Here is a 19,408-nt window from a genome sequence, read left to right on the forward strand (position 1 = left end):
CCTCCTGTGTGTCATAATCCTGAGTCACTGGGACCATAAACTGGACTGTGTGGGACCTTTTGGAAGTTTAGAGATATTTGGACTTGTTCCCACTGTTCTGAACACACTCTCCTGTGCCCCCTGATTTCTCCATCCCACATCGTAGCCACAATTTTAGCTCTGTCATTTGGTCAAAGAGTGCCTGGCTGTCAGACACTCAGCTACGTGAGAGTCAGGGGCTGTTCACTTAAACCCAAAGGTGCTGTGTGCTCAGAACTTGCCCTGGCCATGGCTTGGCAGATTCTCTCTGTGTAGGGATTGCTTTTAGCCTTGTGTTGTATGGCATGAAGTCTGGAGACTGCTGGGTGCCTGGTCTCCTCCTGGCTCTTCTGGCCACAGACCTCATCTAGAAATGGAAGCCTTGAGCCCCTGCTCAGTCCACGCATGTCTTCTGTCTTTCCCCAGGACTCGTTGGCTGCAGAAATCGAGGGAACTATGCGCAAGGAGCTGCAGCTGGAAGAGCTGGAGTCTCCAGACATCACGTATGACCTTGTGGCCTTTATATTTCAAGTCCCCTCAAACTGACTCAGAACCGGTGCTCATAACCTAGCGTGTATGGACCTTAGACACCACCGGCCAGCCATGGTCCTTCCCTGTCAGGTTAAGGGAAGTAGACGATACAGTGACATCTCTCTAAGGCTGGAGCTCACTAGGTAGCATAGTTTCCTGGCATGCAGGGCCCTGGGTTGTGTCCCTCATAGCACCTTGTGGTAAAGTAGAGGAAGGAGGCTCAGGCGTTCAAGGCCCTCTTTATAGCTGGGATTCTTGGGTCCCATCTCGGAAAAACAACCCAAACCAACAAAGGAGGTTACCTGATGAATTTCCAGGGAGTGGGGAGGATGCTGGGTTTCCCATCTCCCACCCTCCACCTTTTCCCTTAATGGAAAGCATTACGCTAAAAAGTGTTCATGTTTGCTAAGAAAAGAAAAACACGGGCTCTTCAGTGCTGTGAGCCAGGCTTCTGATCCTCTGGCTACTCCTGGGGTCTCGGCCCCTACATCTCCCCTACTGCTGTGAACAGACACCACGACCAATGCAAGTATTATAAAGAACAACATTTAACTGGGGCTGGCTTACAGGTTTAGAGGTTCAGTCCATTATCATCAAGGTGGGAACATGGCAGCATCCAGGCAGGCATGGTACAGGAGGAGCTGGGAGTTCTACATCTTCATCTGAAGGCTGCTAGCAGAATACTGTCTTCCTAGCTGAAGGCTGTTAGCAGAATACTGGCTTCCAGGCAGCTAGGATGAGGATCTTAAAGCCCACACCCACAGTGACACACCTACTCTAACAAGGCCACACCTTCTAATAGTGCCACTCCCTGGGCCGAGCATATACAAGCCATTATAACCTTCATGGAACACTGAGAGATCTGGGGACCACGTCTCCTCCTGAATGACTAGCGTCCTGGTGGCTTTGGTGTATGTACAGCTCCGGCATCCCCAGAGGAAGCAGCTAGTCCGAGCATATGCCCAACCCTCTTCCCCTTAAAAGGAGAAATCAAACTGTGGGCTCCGTGCTTAGAAATGGCAGTTTCTAAGAATAGCCCAGTGGGGTTTTATCTTCTCAAGGCAGAAACTCCAGACTGCCGTGGAGCTCTGCTGTTTCACTTTATGTGAGTGGTTACAATGGAGCGAGCACGGCCCTCCTGTGGCTCTCATTGTATGTCTGAAAGAAGCTGGCCTGCCAGGGAGAAAGCAACCCCAAAGCACTAGCATTTGTAGCTCAGGCTTCAGGTCGTGATAAACAGAGCCATGTGGGCTAGCCTTAGCTCATCAGTGCTGAGCTGTGCTACTGAGCCTTAGGTGCGGTTGGCACTAGCATGCTATGATGCAGGCACCCCATTCCCTAAGGAGCATGTGAGGCCCCCAGACAGCGGGCCACCCACGGTAGGCATCTGTGGAGGAGCTAGCTCCAGGTTCATCCTGATATGCTGGCTCACGGCTGCCCTGTCCTCCGCAGCCACCAGAAGCGTGTCTTCGAGACGGTGAGGAACGTCAATCAAGTGGTCAAGCAGAGATCACTAACCCCTTCTCCCATGAACATCCCGGGCTCCAACCAGTCCTCAGCCATGAACTCCCTCCTGTCCAGCTGCGTCAGCACCCCTCGCTCCAGCTTCTACGGCAGCGACGTCAGCAACGTGGTCCTCGATAACAAAACCAACAGCATCCTCCTGGAGACCGAGGCAGCCGACCTGGGGTGAGCGGCGGGCTCCTCTCCTTCTGTTGGAAGGGGTGGTTGGGGGAGGAGATACACCTTGAACATGGGCTCAGACACCATCGGAGAGAGGTGGATGAGAGCCGCCACGTCCCAGTTACCCACCTTATCCATGACACTGGTCTTTTCTGGGGTAGTATCTCGAGCTGATGTCCACGGTGTGCTTTACCATAACATCATGGAGGGAGAACTAACACATTTCCCACAGATCATCACCGTGACCCCTCGGGAGCCTGGGTGCCGGCAAGCGTAGGAGATCCCAGGCTCTCTGGTTTGCTTCAGAAGGTGGAATGTAGGGGTTCTCAGTTGTGTGTTCCCCTTAGTTATGGTCAGTTCCTCTCCACCCTAATGCCCCGTAGAACCCCAGCCCCACTCCCATCATCCTCCTGTGCGCCCTGGCCCTCTGACTTACTAAAACAGATACCTGGGACCAGTTAAGCCATCAGAAGGGTTCTTTCTCCGAGATCAGAGCAGGTTTTACTCAGAACGGAGAGCACAGGCCCCTTCGTTTAAGAGACGAGAGGGTTGAGTCGGTTCTCCCTCAGGACCTACGTACAGCCAGCCACCTGCAAAAGGTTTCTTCCAGAACAACCTGGAGAGAGATGCTTATGAAGACACATTTTTGCAAATTTTCAGTCCATCCTCGTACAACCACCTGCCTCTAAGAATAGTCAGTTGAGACCCACAGAGGGAACTCCTTCAGTGGCTGGCTGGCCCTGCTCTCCTCAGACCATTTCCTGTCTCTTTGCCCTGGGTGGTGGTGGTGGGGTCTCACTATCCTTTCCTGGTTGTAGATACTTATCCATGTCTTCCCAGGAACGAGGACCACAATAAGAAGCCGGGCACTCCAGGCACGCCAGGCTCCCATGACCTGGAGACGGCACTTAGGCGGCTATCCCTACGCCGGGAGAACTACCTGTCTGAGCGGAGGTTCTTCGAGGAGGAGCAGGAGAGGAAGCTGCGAGAGCTGGCTGAGAAGGGGGAGCTGCACAGTGGCTCGCTCACGCCCACCGAGAGCATCATGTCCCTGGGAACACACTCACGCTTCTCCGAGTTCACGGGCTTCTCTGGCATGTCCTTCAGCAGCCGCTCCTACCTGCCCGAGAAGCTGCAGATCGTGAAGCCACTCGAAGGTGACCACCAGGGGCCTCGGCCCCTCTCTGTCCTCCTCTGCGACTCTCTCTGGGCCCTGATCCACCACAGGAAAGCCAGCCACCAGTGTCACACCTATTCATTTTTCTTTCGAGATAGCCACCCACGCTGTTGGTTTGAGTTCCTCTGAGGTGTGCCCTCTGTTTCGGCAGTCTCTGTCGTGGCTTGAGCAGTACACTCCTGGGTGAAACTCCCACAGGTGCAGGTCTCTCACTTTTGTCCTTAACACTTTAGGACCCAAATGTAGTGGCAGTGGCATAGCTTCAGACCCTCAATGGTAGCTGTGTGACAACAAGCTACTTCTGGATAACCCAGGGTCTGAGAGGGGTGGGGAAGGGATACATTGGCTTCTCAGAGATTTTACTGTCAAATAACGCAAAGTGTACATTGTGACCCCCGACCCCCAGGCATGTGGAAGTGTCGTATGTGTGTGTGTGATCAATCACATGTTCCAACCTGTTTTTCATAGAGAGGATGTGGCTTTCTGGAGGTGTGTTTTGCTGTGAACTAGGTCCCCCCACCCCAACCCCCAGTCTGAAGTATGGAGGCAGGAGGGAGGGAGGGATGGAGGCCAGCCTGTTTAGACTCCACTAACCCCCCTCCCCCATAGTACTTCTAGTTCCTAGAAGACCTCACTGTTTCCTCTGTCCCCCTGCCTTGTCAGGAGCCACCTAGTGTGTACTGGTTTTGTGTACACCCCGCCCCCACCCCCGCCCCCCACATACACACTTTAGTCTGAAGCCCGTGTGAGTTGGGAGCCCTGCTTTAGAACCACGTAGTGTATTTTTGATGTGAAGTCAGACGTCTGTATGTCTGCACTGTTCTGAGCTTTTATCGTTATCCCTTCTCGGGGGCATCTTTGATGCTTTAATCTAGTTACACCCCACACTCGCTGCAACGTCTCGGTGCCACAGATGGTTTCTGTCACACAGGTACAGACTTGTGCTCCGTGCTTATAGAGAGCAAATAACTGTTTTCATCCCAGGAGGGGACCGAGGCAGCCTTACTGGGCAGGCAGCCTGCAAAGCTGAGGTCACGCCTGCACCATGGTCCCAGTGTCCCCAAGAAGGAGGAAGGACTATTTTCTTTCTTTCTTTCTGTTTTCATTTAGTGATTATGGTTTGTGTCATTTCGGTCCTCCCTAGTTCTCAGGACAGGGAGGCTCTCTCCTTTTTAATTGTTTGTTCAGTTGTAATCTTGGGGATTGTTTTCTGACCTGCAATTATGTCTGGTTTTCCTTCAATAAAACCTTCCATTTCTGCAGTTTATTTCCGCCTTTCTTTTCTTTTCTTCTTCTGTCTCTCAAAGACCATTAGACACCACCTCTCAGCTTCCCATTCTTTATCGTGTTTCGTTGGGTCACCTATGTTACGTCTTGGGCTCATTTTTTTCAAGTGCATTGCAGGATGAGATTTTGAACATTTTATTTTGACCAATTCATCTCTATTTCTCTGACCTTGTGCCCTGGGTGGCAATATTTTTATGACAAGAGTCAGAGGAGACCCCATTCATTTGTAAGATGGATTTTGCCTGTGGCACCCTCGTCCTTCTTATCACTATGGCCTGTAACAAAGCCTTGTGATAAGGATCCTTTTGGCTTCATTTTGTGTTTCTCAGACTTCTTCCCCAGCCGTTCAAAAGACAACTGATATTTTCTTCCTTCCTTCCCCTCCACAGTCAATATCTGTGTTGCCATGTTTACTCTAAGATGGGGTGTGAGTATAGTCTGGCTTCCTAGCTACAGCCTCTGAACACTGTCACCGTGCCTGCCGAGTTAGCTTCCCTCTTGAGCCATCTTCCTTATTTGTAACATAGGCAAATAGCTGTCAAACAAGATTATCAGATTTGTCTGATTCAGCCACATAGATCTGTAGGGCCCAGTTACCAGATCTGGACTGTCATTACCCTGAGGTCATGTTCTCACCTGGCCCAGTGAGACACTGATAGGAGTGCCCTCGATCACCAGCAGTCCAGGGAAAGGCACCTGGGGTGAGGTCCCCGGAGACCACTGTCTGGGAGCATCGTAGAAGCCAACAGTGTCCTCTGTCTAGATCTCCTTCTTCATGCCAACCGTCCTGCCATCTCCTCATGTGTCTGCCAGCCCAGCGGAGCTAGGTGCGGCAGATGCTCTCACGTTCTCACCAGGCCTTTCAAGGTTAGGCAAGTGAAGGACAGAATATTCAAGATAGAGAGAGTTATCTATCGCAGAGAGACCAACCGAGGCAGGCAGTAGTCCATCTGTGTTCTCAGGTGGGTGGCAGGGTGTGGTGGTCATGTCCTGCTTCCTGCTGGATAAGGGAACGAGGCTGGGATGGGGAGTGACACAGAAAGAAAGGACAGGGTGAGGCCCTTGTGCTCTGGCCTGCTTCACAGTCACTTTCACCTTTGCTCTCCATATCAAGGAGAGGATTTCAGGCAGCCAGCCTGGAGCTGGGTGGAATTCCTAGGTAAGGGCTTGGGGTATGGGAGTGTCATGGTGGGGGCTTCTGCTCAGTGCTAGGCTTCTTGAATACCTGGAGCCTCCTACCCAGCCAGGGGGAAGTGTTCTTGAGGTCCACTGTTGACAAACCAAACATCAGAGCTAAGGTTGAGGCAGCTTTCGGGTCTGAGGGATTGAAAACACCTGTCCCATGGGCAGAGCCGTTGCCTGGGCTTGCTATTGCTGGATCCCTGACGCTCAGCCAGGGGAAGGCATTCTCTTCTGCTGAGAGCTTCCGGGGACAGATGCCAGAGGTGGCTGCTTGCTCTAACGCAGCCTCTGGTGTCTCTCTCCCACACTCAGTGTTTTTGTCTGTGAGGAGGAGAGACAACAGGGTGATCCCGAAACTAAAGGAGTCAGGCGTGTGGTGAGGCCCACACTCAGTGCTGAGTGATGGTAAAACGGTGTCCTGACATACGGACATCCAGGTTGTCCTTGATAATGGCTTCTGCCAGGCTCTCCCCGTGACCTTCCGTGAGAAAGCACATGGACATTGTGATGGGGACTGTCAGAGGTGACAGAGGTTCCCTCAGTGCATGAGTGTCTGGCCCTCCTGCTAGGCCCTGGACATCCACCTGGAAGTTCTGCTGTGGGTCACTGGCACCATGTATATACCTGGTGGCCAGCCCCTGCTGCCACTGAGCCCACTTGCCTGAAGCACTCATGATCTGACCCCAGTCACTTAGCGTCAGGAACCTTCCATTCCCATTTGTGCAGTGAGTGACACTCCCTATGAGGAAGTTTGAGGAGTGCATAGTAGTGCTTATGTGTAGAGCACAGCGAGTTTTTATTGGAATATGGAGCATGTGCCACCATGATTTCACACACCAGTAAACAGAGGCAGGGGTGGAGTCTTCAGGCTGTCTTCAGTTAGTGGAGAAGACAAAGGGTTAGCCCACCAGAGATCTGCCTTCCATCATCCCTGGCCAGAAAGTTATCCAGGGAGAGGAAGCAGAGGCAGCCAGTCATCCCATAGTTTAGCCTTGCCCCTCCAGTCAGAGAGTTAGCCTGTCTCTGAGTTTCACGGTGCTGCTACGTTGTCCTGTTGCTGCTGATAGTCTTCCTGCGTGGTCTCTCTGTGGGGGTCTACTATGACTACCATGTCTTGAATTCCTCCCCAAGTCTCATTTGGATTGCAACCAGGTCAAAGAAATCCTTACAATGTATGTGTGCAGAGGCACACCGTAAGTACCCCTGCAGACAGCACAAAGTTAGAATGTGGCTTATACCAACACTAGGAGACAGAGGCAGGCAGATCTCTAAGTTCGAGGCCATCCTTGAATACAGAGTAAGTTCCAGGGCAGCCAGGGCTACACAGAGAAACCCTGGCTTAGAAAACAAAAGAATGTAGAGTACAGACTAAAAGTGTTCCTGCCTGTCCCTCCTGTCCTCTGTCAAGGCACACCATACTGCCGTGTCCGACGTGAGCTAGCCTTAGGAAACAGTTGTGTGTGGCATCTGGGAGCTCAGGATCCCACAGATGCCTGCATGCCCCACCAGTTCGTGCATTTCCCTCTATGGTCAGTGCCTGAGCCTGTGGGGCCTCAGAGCATCGCTGGGATGTTCAGCTCGGCCACTGGGTGGCGCTAGCAGCCTAGTCTTCTCCCACAATCATGGTCACAAAAATACCTGTGCTTTGTCCCAAGTTGAGGACTCGTTATAAAATCTTTATAGGGTGGATTCCATTTTTAACAACCTCTTTGTTGTTTTGTTTTGTTGTTTTTCTTTTTCCTTTTGTTTGTAGAAAGTATTTTTTACCCCATTCATTAGGCCCAAGTCTATCAAGGAGGATATAACGTGTGTCCTTAAACCTGGTGTGGCCCGTGAAGGGCTGAGGGTGTTGGGGTTTTCAGTGTGTTTAGTTTTTCTCTTTAATTTTAAGCAGAATTGAAGTAGTCCGTTTTCAGAATCCTTCTAAGACCTCCATGTCACCCCTTACCCGGTGTCCAGCCGGGGCTGCCCCTCACCCACCCCAACCACCTTTCTGTCTCTCCTCTCAAGGTACAAGGCACTGGCGGCAAGCAGCTTCCACTCCACCCCTCCCCCTCCCCCACTCCCTGTTAAGGAGTTTTTACTCAGCTAGAAAGTAGTCCTGGATGCTGTGAGCCATGGTGCAGGCAGTCTCCTGTCTCTGAGGGCTTCTCTGTCTGCAGCATGAGGCCTGTTTATTTCTGGCCATGTACATTTGAGTGTCTAAACTTTTGTCTGTAGAAGAGGGCTTCGGGTCCCAGCCTTCTGGGCCTTCTGCCAGACGTGGCATCCTGCATGGTGTGTCAGGTGCCCAGAGGCTGGGCAGAAGCATGGAGCACCACAGCACACTCATGAGATGCCGCTTGGCTCCTCCACATCCAGGCTCGCAGACACTCCTGGCCTTGTGACACCTTTCTTGGTAGAGCACCTGGGACACATGAGGTCATCAGGGACACACTCCGGTGTTATTACAAACCCTCTGGCTGACACCTGAGTCCTAGGGTTTGGTGTCACCCTGGAGATGGCACCTCTGCTCTAGGCTTCTGTGACTTATTTACCTTACGTCCTCCCTGCCTCACCTGGTGGCTCCTCCATTCTCCTTCCTTAGCTTCCGTTTGCAGGTGAGTCTGGTATGGTCGGCAGCAGACTTGTACCAGAGCATCCGGGTGTCTTTCTGATCCCCGGTTGTTCTCCTGATGGCTTCACAAGTTTCCTGTGGCCCTTGCTCACCATTTCACCCTCTTCTGTCAGCAAAGTGATAATGTGTTAAGTTTGGGTGTTAGCACCTGGTGGTTTAAAATACTTTGTTACCAGACATCATTGGCACACAATATATAGTGTAATTTTACTTTTGAAAGTATTGGTTCTTTACAGTGCCACTCCCTCCTGGTGTGACAGGGACACACTGTTGTCCAGTTAGGTCAAGCCAGTTCTACCCCAGTCCTTCCCACAGTCAGTCCTGTGCAAGCTCAGGTGACCCCAGTCCCTCCCATAGTCCTATGCAAGCTCAGGTAACCCCAGTCCCTCCCACAATCCTTTGCAAGCTCGGGTGACCTCAATCCCTCCCATAGTCCTGTGCAAGCTCAGGTGACCTCAGTCCCTCCCTTAGTCCTGTGCAAGCTCAGGTGACCCCAGCCCCTCCCACAATCCTTTGCAAGCTCGGGTGACCTCAGTCCCTCCCACAGTCCTGTGCAAGCTCAGGTATTCACATTGAGCTCTGAGGGTGGGAAACATTTGCTCTAGCTGCCATGCTAACTCTCCCTTCTCTTGGTATCCACTCTCTTTCCCCCACAAGGTTCAGCCACGCTTCACCACTGGCAGCAATTGGCCCAGCCTCATCTTGGGGGCATCCTGGACCCCCGTCCTGGTGTGGTCACCAAGGGCTTCCGGACTTTGGATGTTGACCTGGATGAAGTGTACTGCCTTAACGACTTTGAGGAAGATGACACAGGTGACCACATTTCTCTGGCGGGCCTAGCTACCTCCACGCCAATTCAGCACCCGGAGACCTCAGGTGAGAGGTCTCGAGCACGTGTGACTGTCTCAGGCAGCAGAAGTTACTCCAGCCAGCCTCAGGCTTCCCCAGAGGAGATGCACCAGCCGCCAGCACAAGCGGGCCTGGAGGAGGAGGAGGAGGAGGAGGAGGGGTCTGGTGAGGGCGCCTCGATTAGTCCTGTAAACCTGACACCTTTACCGGAGGCAGAGCTCTGGGCCTTGCTCGTCTCTGTTCCTGGCACCACCCGTAGTAACTCTGTGTCCGTAGCTTCTGCTCGTCTGTGTGGATGACAGGAAAAAGCTTTCCCGTTGTCAGGCTCTGTTTTGAAAACAGAGACCAGATCCTCCCCTTGTGACGGGAGTGGGTCCCTCTGCCCGTCATGGAGCCCTGGGGCCCTGCAAGCGGGAGCAGGAAAGGCTGCTAAAAAGCGGGATATGGGGCCCTGAGAACGGGGACACCCGAGGGTTCTGTTACAGCCATCCTACCCTGGATCTGGTGTCTCCCATGTCCTCTCTGGATTTCCAGCCTGAGCAAGCTGGGGGAAGTCTTAGGGAAAAGGCAATGACTGAGAAGACATAGAATGTGCGGAAACCAGAGGGAAAGAAGTGCAGAGAGAGGTCAGAATGCTTGAAAGCATGTCAGCTCTGTGACGTGCCTTAGCCTCAGTGAAGGCGCATGCGCTATCTAAGTGTTTAGTGATACTCTTTAACCAGGTACACACTCAGAGGTGTCATTCAGCTCTTACAAGGTGGATGCTAGGTGCTCAGGCTAGCCCCCATCCCACCTCTCACCTATGCACACTAGGCTAGCCCCCATCCCACCTATACACAGTGTGACCACAGGTGACCCGTAAACCTTGCACTGGGATGGGAAGTTTATGCTTGAGGCTCCTGGGACCTCTGGGGAGTTAGTTATGTGGTTACTCTGTATCCAGATGTTTCATCTGCCTGCTGGAGCTCCTGGCTCATTGTGCTGGGACATGGAAGAACTCGGGTGTCAGGAAAAATGAATGGACCGATGCACAGGCCATCCCCAGGTCACTAAATGCAAGGAAAGGATATTCCTCTTTCTCCCTCATAATTTTAAGAGGCCCTGACACTTGGCTTGTTGTGAAATCTGAGGTAGAATGAAGGTTTCGGTGGTGTCTCATACCACCCCCCCAGGTTAATTACAGGCAGCCATGGTCTAAGGGCCCAACCTGGACCAACTGTTTCTTTTAATGTCAGCCTTAGAGGTGTCATCACAGAGTTTATGTTTTGAGTTTTTACAAGTAAGTTAGCAAGTGATGCGGAGGAAACGAGAACGTTTGTCCTGTGAGGCCCACAGACTCAATTAGGCCTGGTGGGATAGACGCAGAATTCCCAGGAAGCTGAGGCAGGAGGATCTCAGGCTCAATACCAAAGGACTGGACCGCAGCCTGCAGTTTCAAATCTCCCATTGTTATCAGTACTGGGTCCATCCGAAGGCAGACAGCACCTCCCCGCTGAGGGGAGAGCTCTGTAACGCTTGTTTTCCCAGGAGGGAGCTCTTTTCTAGAAGCGCCACGAGGAGGGAGGGGCTGCAGAGCCACACAGTGGCAGGGTGGCAGAGCAGGATGGCTCCTTTTCTCCGATGAGTGACAGAACCATCTGCTGTCAGGAGTAGAAGTCTAAGACACCCCAAGTTACACTGGATACCCCAAATGCTCTTTATGCACAGTCCTGGGAGGGGGTGGCTAAAGGCTGGTGAGTCTCCATGGGAAGACCTGGAGCTCTGGTCTTGGGATTTGTCCCAATGGCCTGGTCCCTGTGCTCCCAAGAGCTGCTGTGTACCTGGGAAGGGGTCAGAGGAAAGAAGTTTGAATCCGAAGGCAGTTAGGATTACAGCTGACACTGAGCAGGGCTGAAGAGTGGGAAGACTCGCCCCGTAGACATTTTTATTAGTGTGTTTGAGTGTGTCTTTTGAAGCACCATTTGATTTTTTTTCTCTTTAATCCCATGTCTGATGGAGGATGGCCCTATGCTATTGTGTTGTAAATTACCTAGAAGATTAAAACGGATGGTTGAAAACAACTTTTAGGTCCTAGTTTTACTTTATTTTAATGATTGCTTATGTTCTGGATTTACACAGGAAACATATTTTTCAGGATAGTCACCACCTGGTCCTGCCAGGACCCTGTATTTTAATTTATGGCTGGGGCCAGGGACAACCGGCATGTGGGGAGTGGTTGGTTAAGCTCTATTGATTAAGCTCTATTGGTAGCTTGTTGGCGGAATGCACTACAGGATTTAGCTCAGTTAAATTCTCCTGAAGATTCAAAGTGGAAGGAAAGATGAGATTAAGCTGGCACCAGAGATGAACTAAAAGATTGGCTTGTCTGTCATGGAGACTGGCTCATGAAGACCCCTGGGCTGTATCCACCTCTGTCCCCTGCAGTGCACATGGCTCACAACTGGTCCCAAGACCCTGACACCAGTGTAGACTATGAAAACTGCACTCATTCAAAACAGGCCACTGAAGGTCTCTTGTATCTCAAGCCCCAGAATGCCAGAGGCAGAAGCCAAGAAATAGCTTTTTGCTGCGTCTTCACCAACACAGAGATCCGAGCTGTGCTCAGGGTGAAGGAATAAAAAGAAAAGCCCTCCACAGAAAGGAGGAGGCCCGGCCAGGGAAGCCCAGCTCCTGCTCTGTCACACAGCAGTGCCCTGAGGGAGCAAAGCTCTACTCCTTGATTCTGTGTCCCACCCAGCCTCACCACTATCCACAGAAGAGGGTACAGATGGGCTTGTATGTATGTAGGAGCTGGACAAGTGACCCCATGGGTCTGGAAGGGAAGGTAGGTACAATTGGTTCATAGACCTAATGGGCGGGACAATTGGTTCATAGACCTTCTGGTATCTTTGGCAGAAGGAACTTCCTTCCCATGTTCCACATGGGACGGGAACATTTTCCAGGCCCCGGCTTTGCATCCCTACGTCCATACAGAGTCAATGCTCTGCTCACACCCACCTGGTTAAGACAGGCTAAGAAAGTCCCAGCCTCTTTCTTTTTTTTTTTTTTTTTTTTAAAGATTTATTTATTGATTATATGTAAGTACACTGTAGCTGTCTTCAGACACTCCAGAAGAGGGAGTCAGATCTCGTTATGGATGGTTGTGAGCCACCATGTGGTTGCTGGGATTTGAACTCTGGACCTTTGGAAGAGCAGTCGGGTGCTCTTACCCACTGAGCCATCTCACCAGCCCCCCAGCCTCTTTCTAAGTGCATTTGGTGAACTGAGAACAGGCCAGCTGCAACCTGGAAGGAGGGCAGAGGAAGAGCTGATTCCTCCAAACTGGACAGAGCAGGCTCTAGAGAGATCTGTGCGGAGAAGCCTTTATGAGCAGACATTTATGAGAGATGTACAGACAGGCAGCCACCACCTTGAGAACAATGGGAGACATGCTCTCCAACCTCCCCAAGCAGGTAAAGAGGCTCTCTGGCCTCTCTGTGTCAGCCCCAGAAGGAAGGATGAGCAGCGAGGGCCATGGAGTTAGGCCTCGATGGTACAAAAAGATCCAGAGAAGAGTTTTGCATTTACCCCGTTGACAGTTCCACTGTGTTCTGAAACTTTCTTTCCTCAAGAGGATACCTCAGAGTCACGAAGCAGCTTTTCCTGCCCTCTCTGCAGGATGCAACGAAGTGGGTTGTCTCTTAATGCACACACACACACACACACACACACACACACACACACACACACACATATATATTTTTTTGTAATGAAACAGACAACAGTTTGCTGTGATGTGAATAGAATGTTTAAGTTCGCAAGAACTATAAATATCAGTTGTGCCAAATCAGAAAAATGATCTTATGATCCTGATTCTATTCAGTCTCCACATTGGAACCTTCCAGAAAAATCTACCAGACCGAGGTCTAATGGGCGGGAAGCCGGGGGCCTTCACAGAGCTACAGGACCTGACTAGGGCTAATCAAAGAAACTCTCAGGGAGCAGAGAAAAATGGGGAAGCCAGAAGCTAAGACCTTAGGAAGCTTTGCCAATAAAGGTATAACAATGAATAGTTGAAAACCACTCTTAGCTTAAGGGTGGGACAAACATCTGTCATCCAGGCACTTAGGCATGTGAGACAGGAGGATGATGATTTCAGAGGCTAGCCTGAGCTACATAACAAGACTGTCAAAATAAGACATTTTGTATAAGTCTCCTTTGAAGCCAGTGTGACAGTGTCCCTGTGCCAAGGCAAGTAAGTACAAGGTAACCATGCAGGTCCTTCCCTCTGCTTTCCGGGACATGACTGTTGGGCACATGGCTGTGCAGGGCTCTCTGTCTGTGATCTTTCAAGGCACTGATACATTATGAAACATCTTTCTGTGCCCCAGTGCTTGTCTTTTTAGGAAGAATTCTATAAGATTGCCTTCATCTGGGTCATGAAAATGAATCTCATGTATTGGGAAGGCAGCTTTCTGTCCCTGAGCAGGACACAGTCGTCATCCGCTGGGCATCCTTAAAGACAAAACCCAGAAACCTGCTCGTGTTCTTAGGCTCGACTCAAGCCAAGCCTTTCAGTTCTGAAGATGGCACCTTTGCTTTGTTTGGTAGGAAAGGCTGCTCCTGGGTGCCACTATTGATACAGTGGCTCTCTGTGTGTGTGTGTGTGTGTGTGTGTGTGTGTGTGTGTGTGTGTGTATGTGTGAGATCATAGAAAGTGCACAGCAGGTCCAGCTCACATGACAGCTGCTTCACACCCCCATGGTCAAGTCAGGGAAGTAGGGGTAACCTCCTTCTTTCATTCAGTTGTCTGCTCCCCACAGAGTGAGTATAGCATGCACTCTGTGCCCTGTAAAGATGAGGTCCCTTTTGCAAGATAAAAAAATTTTTTTGACATTTTTAGAAATTATTTATGTGATCTTAAATAAGCATAGCTTAGACTGACTGTTTTTCGGTGGGTAGAACACTTGTTTAGTGTGCATGAAGCCCTGGATTCCATCCCTAGCACTGTATAAACCAGGAGTGGTGTACACTTATAATCCTAACTCTTGGGAGGTAGAGTCAGGAAGGTCAGATGTTCAAGGCCATCCTTGGCTACATAGTGAGCTCTGGGGATTCTGGGACACATGAGCCCTTGTCTCAAAACAAGACCTAGCAGGCTTCAGTGCCTCTGAGCAGCCCCCTTGGGCGTTCCTTTAACGACTGGCTTCTAGGGTGTCATTCAGAGGGGAAAATGGTTACTCCAGAGCACGTCAGCTTGCCCTCCCTCGCAGAGGATAAAAATTACTAAGGACTGCACAAAGCGTGTGTTTGAATGTGGCTGCCCAAGTGGGCAGAGGCCCATCATCTGTCAGTCCCTGCAGGGTCCCTGAGCTTAGCAGAGCACCTGAGCCACGCCAGGGTCCCTCTCCTCTCTGCGTTTTATCCTGGGAAGCCTACACACTCTGTAGTGCAGTAGCCCCCCTGGTTTATGCAGACACCTCCCAACTCTGTTAGAGACTCAGGGATGTGTCAGAGACCCATCCTGGGTTCTGGCCATGGGTGAGAAGGCAGTGTCATTTCCTAGGTGCCTCCATTCCAAGCAGAAACACTCAGGCTACATCAGCAAACCAGGAACAGAGTGGGCCTCACCTTTCCCATGCCTTCCAACACAGCTGGAGGAAGGGAGTGTTGGCCTGTGGTACTCACCTGTGCTCCACCCCTGTAGATCTCTGATAACCAGGGTTTAGTTGATTTTAAAGCTTGCCAGTGCTTACAGCAGCATCAGGAGAAAGAAGAACTAAACAAAAGGTTTAGGGTTGTTAAAGAAAAATCCATCTCTATATAAAACGATCAGCGCACTCTTAGTGGTCAGGTGATCGAACAGAGTGGGCTCTCATCTTATTGAGCACAAAGCCCAAATTAGCGCAGGACTGGACTTCTGGAAGTGCCTGGCTGGCTCAATCACAGTGACCTTGAACCTGCTTGACACCTGCCACGAAGCCCTAGGCTGTGATCAAGTGTGGTGTCTGTCCATCCATCCATCCCCCTTGAGCTGGAAGCCCTCCAGTCAGGCTCAGACAAGAACAAGGACTTCACCAGGAATTTGGGGTAGTCATTCCAAGGAGCCCTGCCCTTTGTACCCCCAACCTGAGGCCTGCGAGGTAAACACAATGTGGACTTGCAGTTGAGCCGGGCATTGTGCTTCGGTGTGCAGCATGGTCTTGGTGACTCCGGTTCTGAACCCAAGCCCCAGCTCTGCAAAGGGTGTTTCATGTCTCTCACTGTCAAAGCTTGGTGGCTTGAGGATTCAATGTTTTGCTTCTTCTGGGACAAACAGGAGGGGCTGTGGGGAGTCCTTCCCAGTGAAACTCACTGTCTCTATATTGTGTCCCAAGGAAGGGAGGCACAGCTGCGTCCCGGCAGTCCGTGGTGACACCGAGAGTTCGAGCACCCAGGCATCCCAGTGGTATTGTGGAGGGGCCGAATCTCTCTGGCTTTGGCTCTTCGGACAATCAATCCTCTTGGTCTTCAAAGCTGCCCGTTGTTCCTGGGGAGTGGGGGGGTGTGAATTTTTAGCAGCCTTCTCCTCTCTCCCAAACCCATTTGGATGGGATGGGTTTTCCTTCTGATGATTCAACTCCATCTCTAAAATGACCTCCTCGGAGATTGCACACCCGATGGGTTAGGGAGGGGCAGCTGCATATCCTCTCCATGTGTCCAGATGGGGGCTGCACTTCTGATTCTAATCCCGCCTTGCCTTGTTGGGTTGTTATTGTTAGTGTTCCTGCTACAGCCATTGTCTTAATGATCTGCCTGCCCCTTTCCCTCTCTGTCTTTCCCAATAACCCTTCCTCCCAGGCTTCCTGTTGGTTTTGTTCCTGGACTTTGTCGCTGTCCAAGACTTGTGATTGTCTGGCTGACCTTTTCTTCATAGCTTGGTCCTTTTTTGTTGGCGCCCCGCAGCACCTTCTCGGTTACCCGAGCTCAGGAGCCTCCGCTCAGATCCAATGCTAAAGCCATGGTTCACAGAAGCAGTTCCCGTGCTTCATTTGCTTGTGTGTCTTTCTGTGCCTCCCGCCAAGCCTCTGCTTGTGGTCCCAGGGCTGGCTGCCACCCCAGGTGTCTGTCACCCAGCCCTCATGGGACACACAGCTGGGTCACACCACCAGCAGGCACGCGGCCAAGCTCCCCTTCTCTTCTGGACACCATCACTATTTTGTGCTCCGACTTTGTCCCCCTGTGGTGTGTTTCTAGCCGACTCTCCACCCACTCCTTTGTTTTGTTTTTTGTTTTTTTTTTTCTTGTTTGCTTCTTTTAGTTTTTAGTTTTATTTTAACACAAAGCCAGATTTTTTTTTTTTTTTAATTTTCAAACCTAAGAGAAAACTTTCGTAAGAAGATTCCCATAGTTGAATCTTCATAACCTTTGAGTTTCCTGGCCTCTGGGGTCTGGAGACTTTTGCCAGGTCTCTGTGGGCTGAGCTGCTGCAGGGCTGGGCAGTGGGTTGGGTACCTCGTCTCATGGTTTTATCTTGCATGGGATTTGATGCACACCCCCCGTCCCTCCCACAATACCCACTTGCTTTTTCTTTTCCCTTGATGCTCAAGTTATGAGTTAGGATGACCTTGACAATCATGACGTCATCTTAGATTCTCTCCCTGCTCCTTCATTAATTCTCTGGTGCATGGTCCTGATACTCCCCTGATTTGCTTTGCTCCAACCTTGGTCATCAGCTGCCTTAACAACTACATCTTGGAGCATTCAAAGGACACCATCTTATCTCAGTTCTAGTAAAAATGGGTGTCTTAGAGACCGTGCTAAAGAAAGCTGCCAGCGTGCGGGGCAGTGATGAGGGCGTAGCCAGACCAGACTGGGCCTGGGAACTCCTACTTGTTGTTGTTAAGGCTGCTGAGGACATGTCCCACCACGATCATCACAGGTGTCTGGACAGTAGTGGAGCCAGCTTCCCTGAGCCCCTTTTGTGTGAACAGAAAAGGGAGCTGTGTGAACCTTGCCTGCTTTCAGGAGCTAAGTACCTCTCCCTGCCCACTCCCCCTTCCTCTGGGCAGAGCATTGGCACCAGCTTGCCACTGTAAAGAAATACACAACAAGCGTGCTAGAAGAAGGCAGATCTGAGCTCTGTGGTGAAAAACTAAATTTAAGCCTCCTTGGCACTCCCCGGTCCCCCGAGAACTGGATCCACTACTGGTCCGAGAAGTCTGATGAGGAACCCTGTCTGGATTGGGCCGGAAGCTGGGATTTGATGCTCTGCAGACCAGTGCTCAAAAACATGGTTATTTTTGAGAGGCCACCTTCAGTCCAGAACATTGGTGTCTCGACTTCCACGCCCAGATCCAGTTGACAAGGTAGCCCATCGCCACTCACCTGTGGAGGGTCCTGCTGGATATTAGTCCCCCTTGTGGTTTATAATGGGTTCGAGGAATAGTTTGTTCTCCTTCTTCTCCCCATCTAGCGCACCACCCTGGGAAGTGCATGTCACAGACCAACTCAACTTTCACCTTTACCACTTGCCGCATCCTGCACCCTTCAGACGAGCTCACTCGGGTCACGCCAAGGTAAGGACTGTGGCCCCAGAGTGGGTGGGAATGGGGCAAGTCCAGGACCCGCCTTTCTCACAAGACCTCATGATGAAGGTCAGGAGGTTCATTCAAAGGCTGATTCCAAGCCAGGTGTGGTGCTGCACACCTTTAATCTCTGTAGGCCAGCCTGATCTACGTAATGAGTTCCAGGACTACATAGTGAGACTTTTGTCAAGGAAAAAAAAAAGCAGACAATTACAGACATAGGGACCTGAGTTTGAATACCATCACTCATAAAAAAAAAAAAAGCTAGGCCTTGTATTCACCTGTGGATAGACTCCTTAGCGTTAACTGGCTAGCCAGCCTAACCTGCTTGGTGAGAGAGACTATCCTGTCTCAAACACAAGGTAGATAAGGGGCAATACCTAAGGTTGACCTCTGGCACCGCACGCATGTGTGCACGCATATGCATACACAGATGCACACAGAGAGCCAAACCCAACAGGCTTAAGCATCTTACAGGCATCTGTGGACACCTGTTCTGGGTCCCATCTTTCTTTCTGAACCTAGGCCTTGTTTGTTCAGATAGGGTAGATGGGGGCTGGGAAACCTCTTTTCACTGCCCCCTCTGTATGTAGCTGTGATGTCGATTCTTTGGGTTCTCCTTAGATGGCTGAAGCCACCATCTCCGCAGGCCCTGGGGCTGAGTTGGTGGTGTTCTCTCTGAGCTTGCCAACGGAGAGTGGAGTTCTTTCACGGTAGAGTTACTGAGCTCTGTAGAAGCTTTTCATCTCCCTGGAGCAGACTCCAGGAACCACACGTCACAGCCAAACTCTAATGGCCAGTGTCAAACACAGTATGGCGAAGCCACATGCCCAGTGTGGTGGCTTGTCTCTGTCCCGTGTACCATCTGGAATGATGCTGGTCTGTTTGACCTGATGTCAGCCATCTGGCTTCCCTCCTTGCCTTCCAGGGAAAAGGGAGAATGGTATCTTAGAACACAGAAGAGTGACATCCACCCCCTACCCCACCCCACCCCACCCCCACTTTCTCTGTGACACAGTCAAATTAGATCCTAGAGTTGATGGATGGAGTCAGGGAGGGAGGTGAGGAGGGCCAGCTCAGCCGGGGCGGCCACCCCTGGGAGCACCTTAAACTATGAATAATTCTCCACAGGTCTTGTGAGGATGACGACGAAGCAGCAATATGCCCCGTTGAGCTGAGAGGAGATATAGGGCAGAGAGTCTGAGCCCACGGGCAAGGCAGGGGGTGAGCACACGGCCAATGGAGCCTGCTCCTGCAGGGCCACGCCCAAGGAGCTGTGTGTGCAACTGTGGCTGCCACTAACCCGGGGACGGAGGCTTCCATGTGTCTCTGTGGTTGTGCCTGGTTAACATGGTCCTGACCATTATTCTAACCCAGCTAAACCCCCAGACCAGCTGAATGTCAACACTAATGAAGGCATAACAGAAGGTTTCACCCAATGGGGTCCCTGGATTTCCGCTTTGTTTCTGTCCCTTGCTGCCCCTGGGAGATGCTGGCTTCCCAGCCTGTGACTTTGTT

General features: G+C 51.2%; 1 protein-coding gene and 1 long non-coding RNA gene across 8 annotated transcripts in view; one reads left to right on the top strand and one right to left on the bottom strand.

Annotated features, from left to right (window-relative positions):
• The window catches only part of Trak1 (trafficking protein, kinesin binding 1), a 177,418-nt gene that overhangs the window by 153,705 nt on the left and 4,305 nt on the right, over positions 1 to 19,408 (top strand). For 3 of the 6 annotated variants that reach the window (NM_175114.3, NM_001357969.1, NM_001357968.1), the window contains 5 exons: positions 445 to 521; positions 2,002 to 2,238; positions 3,073 to 3,389; positions 9,153 to 9,371; positions 17,779 to 17,881. In NM_175114.3, coding sequence (NP_780323.2) covers positions 445 to 521; positions 2,002 to 2,238; positions 3,073 to 3,389; positions 9,153 to 9,371; positions 17,779 to 17,881 — 953 coding nt within the window. Of the gene's footprint in view, positions 1 to 444; positions 522 to 2,001; positions 2,239 to 3,072; positions 4,677 to 9,152; positions 9,372 to 15,700; positions 15,772 to 17,778; positions 17,882 to 19,408 lie in introns of those variants that run through there. The other 3 variants (NR_152160.1, NM_001357970.1, NM_001357972.1) reach the window with 3 other exon arrangements.
• Positions 515 to 3,720, bottom strand: Gm51661. 2 transcript variants are annotated; one of them, XR_003948094.1, is made up of 3 exons: positions 2,681 to 3,720; positions 2,362 to 2,532; positions 515 to 2,261 (listed from the first exon to the last, which is right to left on the bottom strand). It is a non-coding gene; the product is annotated as a predicted gene, 51661 (long non-coding RNA). The 2 variants fall into 2 exon arrangements; XR_003948095.1 differs by having other exon boundaries at positions 2,195 to 2,261; positions 2,669 to 3,078.

This window comes from Mus musculus, chromosome 9, assembly GCF_000001635.26.
Source record: "Mus musculus strain C57BL/6J chromosome 9, GRCm38.p6 C57BL/6J".
Classification (NCBI taxonomy): domain Eukaryota; kingdom Metazoa; phylum Chordata; class Mammalia; order Rodentia; family Muridae; genus Mus; species Mus musculus.